Source organism: Pelodiscus sinensis, chromosome 15 (assembly GCF_049634645.1).
Source record: "Pelodiscus sinensis isolate JC-2024 chromosome 15, ASM4963464v1, whole genome shotgun sequence".
In the NCBI taxonomy this organism is placed as follows: Eukaryota; Metazoa; Chordata; order Testudines; family Trionychidae; genus Pelodiscus; species Pelodiscus sinensis.
In genome coordinates this window covers 32,175,461-32,185,811 of record NC_134725.1, presented here as the reverse complement: position 1 = coordinate 32,185,811, position 10,351 = coordinate 32,175,461, and the positions used below count along the sequence as shown (strand labels likewise).

Below are 10,351 nucleotides of genomic sequence, written 5' to 3'. Positions count from 1 at the left end.
AGCCTCAGGATGTAAAATTCCATTTAATTGGTTAACTCCGCATTTCTCAGACTGTGGGTCCTGACCCCCAGGGCGGGTCATGAGCAATTTAGAGGATGGTCACAGTATCACAAAGTTAGAGAACCCCTGGACTAATTGATTAAACTGACATTGTTGATGGCGGGCCTTCCATAGCCCTGGAGCAGCCCCCTTCCTGTGGCAGGCAGCGAGCTGCTTGAGGCACCACCAGTGACCCTTAACCGATAAGGCTCATCCATTAAGGGTGAGGCTTACCAGTTAAATCTTCACATCCCTACTGTAACTATGCCTTTTGTGTCAAATAAGTATAATTTCCTGCTAAACATTTTAGCACAGGTACTCAGTAGTTTGATATTGGCACTTTAGTAATCACAGTGTATAAACTGATTATCAGATACAGGGCATTATATGAATGAAACCAATCAAGTACCCTGATGTAACTGGTTTACTATGTTCAGAATATTAGTCATTTTCATTAAAACTTGCCTTCTTGTGGCCACTTCATATAGATGCTGGGTTCTTTTAGGTATGTGTTATGAATTTAGTTCTAAGTATATATAGTTAATAGAATTTTTCTCTAATTGTACCATTTACACTAATTGATGATGGTAGAAAAGCTCAATAGTTCCAAATCCCTAAAGTGTATTAAAGCAGAAGAATTAGCTTTTCTTCCCACTTGGCAGAAATGGAATAACCAACAGAATCGCTTTCCTTTCTCCACATAGGGCAAAAGTTTCAAAGCAGCATGGACCAGGTACAAAATTTGCATCTGCATCCACAAATTCTGTGCCTAACCACATCCAGGGATGTAGGTATAAAGCAGATACCCACAGGCTAATTTTGGATGAGGATACAAATGTTGTATCGGGAGGCCTGCAACTTTGTGGCAATCTGCATCCTCACCGCTGGCTGGTGCTTTAAAGCAGATTTCCACTGATGTGCAGGGCAAGTAGCGGCTTCTGCACTCAGACAGCTGGAACCGGTCCATCCCCTGTGCGTTTGACTGGGCCGGCAGAGGCAGCTTTTACCTTGCCGCCCCACCGATTTAACACTACGTGGGGAGGGGCGCTACAGCGCGATCGCTAGACCAGCTCAGTGTGTAGGCTAGAACGCGCCGACTGCAGCGCAGGCGCAGATTCCTTCACACCCCCCCCCCCTCCCGGCGCGGGCAGGTCAGGTTTAGCCTCTAGTGTCTGAGTCGCAGAAAAGGGGAAGGGGCTGCAGGAAGGAGCCTTCTCAGGCACTGGTCCAACAACGCCCCCCCCCCCGCGCGCGCGCTGAGGAGGTGGCGCTTTTCCGCGCGCAGGGCCTTTGCACTTCTCCGGACAACGGTTCCGGCGCGTGAGCCGTGTGATGACGCAGCCCGCTAGGTGGGGCAAATGGAGGCCGAAAGCGGCGGAGGCGGGGCCGTTCTCATTGGCCCCTGAGGCGCGGTAGCGGCGATGGCGAGCTAAGCGCGAGTCGGGGGCGTTCGGCCGCCGGAGGGGGCACCAGGTGCTGGGTCGAGCTCGGGATGGAGGGCAGCCCGGAAGTGCAGCAGCCGGTACGAGCAGGCTGAGGGGCTCGAGATCTCTTACGCCAGGGCCGCACGGGGCTGGACCCCGCGGCTTCCCAGCGGGGCACCTGTAGGAGCTGCGGCCGGGCTGAGCCGCTTTCCCCGCCCTCGGATAACGGGCTACGAGCCGATCCCACCGCGGGGCTCGAACCCGGGTCCAGCGCGGCCAGGGGGGTGTCTCGTCCGCAGCGGCCTCTCGCGCCAGGGATGAGATGGCCCAGAGCAACATGAGACACAAGCCTGGCGCCTCCCCGCGGCTCGTGAGAGCCTCCCCCTCAGTTAGGCACCGCTGCTGGGAGGGAGGGAAGCGCGAGTCGGCCCCAGGAGTGTCCGGCTCTAATAGGGGGGTCGGTCGAGCTGTGAGTGCGGCTGGAATCGGCCTCCCATAGTCCGGATTTCTGCAGTGTCCCCAGTTCCTCCCGTCCGCTGCCCTTACCCGCGATAACTGTGCTGTCGCGGAGTCCAGGGGCGGGGTGAGAGGTCGATTTAGCAGGTTTTTCTTTATTGGGCTTGGGAGATGGGTCCCTGCAGTGGTAAGTGTAGACAAGGCCTCAGTGACCTCAAGATTGATGTAACTAAGATAGTCTCTTGGGATAGGTAGTTTTGCTAACTGTATGTGTCTATCTGTAATCTAAACAGTAGCAGCACTTTGGATGCAGAGGACGCATAGAGCTGCATGGTCAATATTGTGTGCAGTCAGCACATGCCCCACTTTATGTGCTTTTCACTTTAGTAATGTGGGTAGGAAAAAAACTAAGTGGACAAAAACCAGCAGAATCTGCCAACTCTACACATGGGCAATGATAAACAAAATGTCTCAGGTACCATACACAGAACCCTGATGTGCCACTTGTAGACCATAGCCTGCAGGTTGCCCACCACTGCCTTAGAGCCTGTGGAGGGGAGGGAGAGGCAGAACAGCTCCCTTAAGTCCCTATGCTCTTGTGAGGGGGTGTCTCTGCGAAAGGGTTTTGTAAACCTTGAAGAAATATGTTTTAAAGAGGAGAATGGAGGCCTGGCAAACTACAGGGAATTGGCTCTAAGGAGTGGAAGCTGCCCCTGGGTGTAGAGTTAAGCATCGTTGCATTACAGGGAAAAATATTGGCAGCACATAAATAGACATCCCTATGTTTCCTCCTTTTGATTGCATGACTTCAGAGTATGCTTATTTCTGGATTAGGGATGTTAAAATTAATTTTGGTAAATGTGTACCTGCTAAATTTTCAACGGGTACACGTTTACACACAGGGGAGGGCATCTTGGCAGGAGATGGTGGCTGGCTCCCCCTGCGTACCACCTCCTGTGTAGCCATCTGTGTCCCCACCATGCTGTCTGTATTGGAGGCAGTAGTAGCACCAGAGAGACAGGCAGTTTCCTAGAGTTGGTGTTCATGAGGAGCCTGCTTAAAAACTGGCTCCCTGCATGCCTGGCTCTCACCTGCTCCCCCTTTGGCTGCTGGTATAGAAGTAGTGGTGGGAGGGCTGCATGTAACTGTAAGGGTTAACCAATGAGCGCAAACTCATCAATTAACCATTTACTTGTTTACACTGTCACATCCCTAATCAGGATTAAATTATGCATATTTTTATTAATTTTTTGTAGTGACCTCAGTGTACAAGCATGTGACACTTCAATTATTATTGAATAATTAAACTGAATCTTCAAATTGTAGAAAATATTTACCAAGACCTATTAAGTGGGGAATACCTGATCACATAATTAGGGATGTAAGCAACTAGTCAATTATGCAATAAGAATATATGCTTATCGGATAATCAACTAGTGACTCGACTACTTGCTTCTCCCCCCCCCCCCCCCCCCCCCGGCCTCGCTGCCTCTATCAGAGAGACAGTAAGGTGGGGGAGCAGGAGCCAGTGCTGTGGGCAGCCAGCCTAAAAGCTTGTTCCCTTCAGCACCATCTCTGCGGCGGAGGGAGGAGTAGGAGAGGCAGAGGCATAGTGGGGATCAGGCGTGAGCTCTTAATAAGTTTAAAAGGCAGAGCCGCAGCGGTGTTAGCTCCCTCTGTGACTCTGCAATTTCCCCCCATTATCAACTAATCGACTAGTTGATGAAATTTCTAGTTAATTAGTTGATTAAACGCCATTTAATATCCCTACACACAATATCTGTGGGCTCATCATTATCATTCTCAGCTTCACTCCAGGTAAAAAACAAGCAAACAACACTTGAAATATGTAGCATATAGTCTAACAAGAAAGTAGTGATTGAAGTGCAGAGCGTCTCAATCAAAACTGCCAGTTTCTCGTTGAGTCATGTCAAAGTAAAAGGATGAAGAAGATAAAGTGTGCTTTCCTGCTTTATATATCTTAGTAAGAAGAAACCAGGTAAACTGCCCTAATGTAATGTCAGTAGAATCTTGGAAACCTCTGAGAGTACAAAAAGCTGAATATCTATAGGTATTGTTCTGTAAATTTAGACCCTGATCACACAATTACAATTCTTCTACATTTTCTTGAGAGAGAGAGAAAAAAAAATGTTTGCAGATTTGAGGTCTTTTAGCATTTTGTCAGATAGTTTAGCAGTGTTTCCTAAACTATGGGCCGTGGCCCGGAAAAAAATACCAGGCCTCAGCGTGGCTGCTGGGAGGGGAGCAGGGCTGGCTGGGAAGGGGGGAGATCGGGAGGAGGAGGACAGGAGAACCAGCCTACGGAAGCAGGGCTGGATGGGGGCAGCGGGGCAGGCCAGGAGAGATCGGGCAGAGAAGCGGGGGAGAATTGGCTGGCTGGGAGGGGGTGGGGGGAGCGGGGCTGGGACGGGGAGCCGTCGGGGGAAGCAGTGCTGGACAGGGGAGATCGGGAGGAGAAAGGGGGGGAGCGAATTGGCTGGCGGGAAGCGGGACTGATCCAAGCACATGTAGATCTGGGGCATATGAGTGAGTCCAGCTCCGGGGATTCCATTGTGCCGTGCCCCCACCTCCCCTCTCCGCACCAGCCAATACCCTCCCTCAAGTAGTTGCGAACTGCCTGGCTGGCAGACACACTCATGCAGCCTGAGCACATCTACCAGCCAGGCAGTTCGCAGCTACAGACTGATACACCTAATTATAATAAAACTTATCTATTTAGAAAATTCCAGACTTTTTATATGTCTGGTATTTTCTCAATTTGTTTCCTGGACAGAACCCTCAAATAACAGATTGTCCGTTACAAAACTGGACACCTGGCAACTCTACTCCCCCTTGCATCCTCTCTCCCAGCCAGATACCCTATCCCCAATTTGCTCCTATTCCCACCTCCTGGAGTGCTAATGTGGCAATGGGTTCCTGAAGCCCTGGCTCCAGCTGGGCAGAGGATGCAGCCGGGTGAAACACTGTAAATTTATTCATTTTTCATTCTTTTTTTTATATGCGTTTATATTTTTGGGCTACAAAAAACAATACTGAAAAACAACGGGTTCCAACTAAAGTAAAATTTGGGAAACCCTGGTCTAGCCAGCTTTCTACCCATCTTACAGTCCATTTATCCAATTCATATTCCCTTAACTTGCTGACAAGTATATTTGGGGGTTTTGGGAGGACCAGAAACAACTTATTTGAATATACATCATTGGCTTAATGAATATGCAAATATGCAAATGAATGTTACTGGTCCTCCAAAAGTCCGTGAATGGATTTACTGGTCCCTGTGTCAAAAAGTTTGGGAACCCCTGGTTTAGCATATTCAATACACAAACAGTTCTGAAGATTTAATAAAAGCGTAACCCAAAAAAATGAAATAAAGTTTGATCATAGTGAAAATAAGAGAACTTCGATCTGATTTCAGATGTGAAAAGATGTTTTATTTTAGATTAAATTTGAAGAGGCTAATTAATTAGTTTGGATGATTATTGCCGTATTATCAATCTTTGTTCTTTTTAATGTTGGAATTTGTTAGTTTGGTTATTAAAAGTAAATTAACATTTAGCTCTATCTGCAGGCTTTAATTGAGCTATAAAAATGCAATTTCTTTCTGATTTTTGTATTGAAATTTAACAAGGTTCCAGTGCTTTATCTAGTTTTCTTTTTGGTGATTTTAAATAGCTTATTGAAATGTTTGTTTTAAAAATACAAATAACAAGCTCACAGAATTCTATAAAGACATAATACCTTAATTAGATAGACTTGTGATTAATTTATTGTTGCTTGTATATGATGAAGCAGTTTTCTTTTTGTAGAATCCTAGCACAGACTTTGAAAGCAGCACCATTCAGAAACAGAGGAAAGAACTCCAGTTATTAGTAGCAGAACTGAAAGATCGTGATAAGGAACTTAATGACATGGTTGCAGTGCATCAAAGGCAGCTATTAGCCTGGGAAGATGATCGACAAAAAATACTGACTCTGGCAGAACGATGCAGCAGGCTAGAAAGTAAGTACTGTACAGTGCAAAGCCCTGGTCCTGTTAGCTGACCCATGTAGGTGGATGCTTGTGTCTTTGCAGGGTTCCTGCGGCATGTAACAATGATACACTTAAAGGATTTTATGTTTTTTCCATTTTAGGAAGCTGTCATCTCTGGACGGCTACTGACAGCTACATTTCAGTGGTATAGATTGGACCTCCCTGGCCTGGCACTCTCAGGTCTTGACAGGACCCAAACAAGGAAGTTTGCCGAACCAGGGGAGGTTAGGTCTCCATGCTCTCTGTGGGGCACTAGCCTCTCTGCTGGGCTCCGCTACCCCAAGCCCTGCCGGACTGGCTCTCCTCCTTGTTTGCTGGTCCAGTGGCTCTCTGGTCCACCAACATCTGTGGTCCTGCCAGATTATGGATGTTGCTGGACCAGATAGGTTCAACCTGTACTGAAATGGTCTGACTACTGATTGGCAGAAGATGGACTTGTAATTTGATAATCATAGAATACTAAAACTGGAAGAGACCTTGAGAGGTCATCAAGTCCAGTTCCCTGCCTTCACGTTTGGACCAAGCACCATCTATATCCATGGTCACCAACCTGTCGATTGCGAGGCGACCCAGTTTCCTCCCCCCCCCCACCGCTCCCGGTCATCCCTTCCAACCCAAAAAGGAGCCCTCACTGGTGCTACCTCCTGCGAAAATGGAGGTAGTGCTGGCTTCCTGCGGCATGATGGGGAAGTCCCACAGCTGTATGCCAGAGCCGGCATCCCAGGAAGCATGTGGGCTGCTCTTCCTGTGCGCGTAGGAGTCCTGGGATTGTGCCAGCTCCAACTGCTCAGGAAGTGCGCATTGCTGTAGGGAGTGACAGAAGAGTGCGTGTGCTTCCTGAGCAGTTGGAGCTGGCGTGGTCCCGGGACTCCTACTTGTGTGTGCGCACGCAGAAGGAAGGAAGTCCTCAGTGGTGTGACAGACCTGGTTTTTCAGGAAGCGCATCAGCTGTTTGGGGAGGGGGGAAGCAGCGCATGTGCTTCCTGAGACCCCGACCTGGCGCACAGTTGTGGGACCCCCAGGGAACTGGCCCTGTCCCCTCCCCCTGCCCAGACCCCCACGAGTACCCTGCCCCCCCATCCATACCCTCACAAGTACGCTGCCCAGCCCCCACAATTACCCTACCCCCAGGCCAGACTCCCACCTGCCCAGGGCCTCACCAGAACCCTGCTCCTGCCCCCTGCCCAGGGCCCCGCCAACACTGCTCAGACACCACCAGCACCCTACCCTGCCTCTGCCTTGTGGACAAACATCCACCAGCACTCTGCCCTGCCTCCTAGCCAGACACCCACCAGTACCCTGCTCCTGCCCCCTCCCTCCTGGCCAGACACCTTCCTCCAGCTTGCTCCTGTACCCTATTTTCCACCCAGATTCTGCACCCCCATCCCTCTCACTGGCAGCCCCGTCCTGCATACTGGATCCCTCATTTTTGGGCCTACCTCAGGATGTAGAGGGGCCCACAAATTCCACTAACCCTGGAACCCCAGAAGAGTTAATCTGGCCTGAGGCCTTGAACCTCAGTCCTACCTACTCTCCCCCTATGGGGCTAGGGTACCAGTGGAGGGAGGTGTCCCAGTTGGCCATGTCAGTGAGGCTTGCCGGGACTTGGAAAGGTTGTTTTTTTGCATCTCATTTGTGTGGTTCCTGACTGATTTGTTGTGGGTTAATGACCCCTGATCCAAAACAGGTTTCCTGCCCCTCCAATAAATAAGACAATGCTGAAACATTTTGTGTTCATTTATTTAAAAATGAAGCTTGGCCAACAAGCCCCCAATTGGGACCAAATCCCCATCTGGCCACAGCATCATAACACTCCTGCATCTCTGCACACACCCCAGCCCTGAGCCTATCGTACACCGGAACACCCTGTCCTAAGCCTCTCACATCCCACAACACTACTGCACAGTCCACACACTGAAAATCTGTGTCTTGAGCCCATCATACTTCCGATCCCTCTGCCCTGAGCCACTCATACATACCCAAACTCCTTCACCCTCACATCCACAAGCCTTGCTCCACCTGCCCCAACACTCTCCAGCCTGGAGCCCCCTACATGAACCAGCATCCCCTTCTCCACCTCTTCCTGCACCCAAATTCCCTCCCAGAGCTTGTACCTCTGACCTCCTCCCACATCCAAATCCCTCATTCCCACCCCAAAGCCCGCACCTCCTGTCTCAACCCAGTGAGAGTGAATAAGGGTGGGGCAGGGAGACAGTAAGTGATGGAGAGGAGGGGAATGGAGATGGTGGGGCCTCAAGGAAAAGGTGGGGCATTGAGGAAGGGATGGAATAGAACTTGGCTTGTCCTGATGTTTTAAAAAGTGATCTTGTGTGTAAAAAGGTTGGAGACCACTGATCTAGATCAGTGTTATGCAATTGGTGCTCTGGGGAACCCTGGTGATCCGTGAAGCAAAAGCAAGGGTTCCTCAAAGAGCCCGCACTCCCCCGCCCCCTGTTAAAGAAACAGAGCCATGGTGAGGGCTTTTTTTTAAGGCAACTCTAGGGGTTCTGTGGAAAAATAAAATTGGGAAACACTGATCTAGATCATCCGCAATCTCCATGCCATTTCCACATTTTCTATTATTTCTCACTCTTCATTGAACAATGGGCCTACCCAGTTCTTAGTCTTCCTTTACTTGCCATATTTTTGTAGAATGTTTTCTTGTTACTCTTTATGTCTCTAGACAGACTGAGCTTATTTTATGCCTTCACCTTTCTAATTTTGTTCCTATATACTTGTGTTATTTGTTTATATTAATCTTTTGTACTTTGACCCAGTTTCCACTTTTTATACAATTCCTTTTCCATCTCAAGCCACATGTGGATTCTATGAATCCTTACTAGTGAAAGTGATAAATTAAAAAAATTCCATCAATAAATATGGGGGAAAAAGAACAAAATGATGTCTCATACCTAAGGAGTATTGCTTTAATGTAGTAATAAACTATAGCAGGCTATAGCCTATAACCTTTGTAGGCTATTTGAATTTTTCCCTGACCCTCTTTTTTGTTTTTCAGTCATTACATAAATTACTTGGATTTTACCATTCCCCCTTTCTGTTTCACAGAAATCTAGCTGTTCTATCTGTGGTTCCTTTTTTACAGTCACTTTTAACTTGATTTTAAAAATAATTTGGTATGTCAAGTATCCAGAGTTTATTTTTCATGCTAGAAAGTGAGTAAAAAGTGTCTGAAATAGTCACAATCTGCTGAAAAATCAACCTGGTTCAAGTGCAGCTTAAATTGTTACTTTCACTTTTTGTTGCTGCCCCCTTATCCTCAGTTCTTCTGTCAGCCCCACAGTGTACTTTGTTTTTGATCTCTTCTCTCTATCTTTCCTAGAACATTAAGGTTGTAAATATTTTTGTGTATTTTATCAATGAAAGTTTAGCTCTGTACTATCAGGAATTGGTGCACAACTGTGACATGATGAGGAACGCACTGCCAGCCAATCAGAATGAGCATTTGGACACTCTGTGTTCTCAGTGATGTTCATATGGTATTTCACAACACATGGTAATGTGTCCTATTACCATGGAAATACTAGAATGTCATGGAAGGAATGATCTCTTTAGAACTTATTAAAAGATGATTTGTTATAGCAACTCTAAAAACCAGCAAGATGCTTTGCATTTCTAAAAGAAAATATTACCTGGAACAGTTGTAAATTTTGTTTTAAAGAACTGTAAATGTACTTCACTAATATAACTTAACTTGTGTAGCTTTTATATAAAATATATATTAATATTGATAATTCTCTGCAAACTCAAAAATATACAATTAAGTAGGGAAGAAGCATGTCAGGTAAAAATCATTATGTCTACTTCAGGATTACATCACTGTGTTTTCATTTATAGAAATTAAATGTTTTTTACTTTAAAATGCTTTGTTAAAGTACTTTGGCTTTTTTAAAAGATGTATGAAACGTCATTTAAATTGGTATTTGCTCGCAATAGGTTTCTGATCTCTTTTCTCAGACGAACTACACAAGAGAAATGAGATGATAAGAACATTAACCAAAAGATTAAAGCTCTTAGAGTCTCAGCAAAATGATCGTAGGATAACACTTGAAAATACTCAACAGAAGCTTCAGGAACTGTCTCAAAAAGCAACCGATACAACTCTTCATTGTCAGGTCCTGGAGGTAGGTGTTGATTAATGGCCTGATCTTCCAGTCCTTGTTTGCAAGCAGTTCCCATTAGGGATGTTAGAGTTTAACCAATAAATTGATTCTCATCAGTTAATGCTATCGATTAAACTCTACACTGCACCCCAGGAGCGGATCTGGCAGCCCCTTCCATCAGCCTAGCTGCCTCCTTGGGAGTGGAGCCGGCAGCCTAGCTGTTTCCTTGGTTGCAGAGCCAGAAGCCCAGCTGCCTCCCTG

At 47.0% G+C, this 10,351-nt stretch overlaps 1 protein-coding gene across 4 annotated transcripts in view; it reads left to right on the top strand.

Moving 5' to 3' along the window:
- The first annotated feature begins 1,394 nt into the window (after positions 1-1,394).
- CCDC62 (coiled-coil domain containing 62) overlaps positions 1,395-10,351 on the top strand; it is a 42,199-nt gene continuing 33,242 nt past the window's right edge. For all 4 annotated transcript variants that reach the window (XM_075898588.1, XM_075898587.1, XM_075898586.1 and 1 more), the window contains exons 1-3: positions 1,395-1,561; positions 5,747-5,939; positions 9,945-10,111. In XM_075898588.1, the coding sequence (XP_075754703.1) occupies positions 1,532-1,561; positions 5,747-5,939; positions 9,945-10,111 (390 nt within the window). In that variant the 5' untranslated portion in view covers positions 1,395-1,531. The remainder of the gene's footprint in view (positions 1,562-5,746; positions 5,940-9,944; positions 10,112-10,351) is intronic.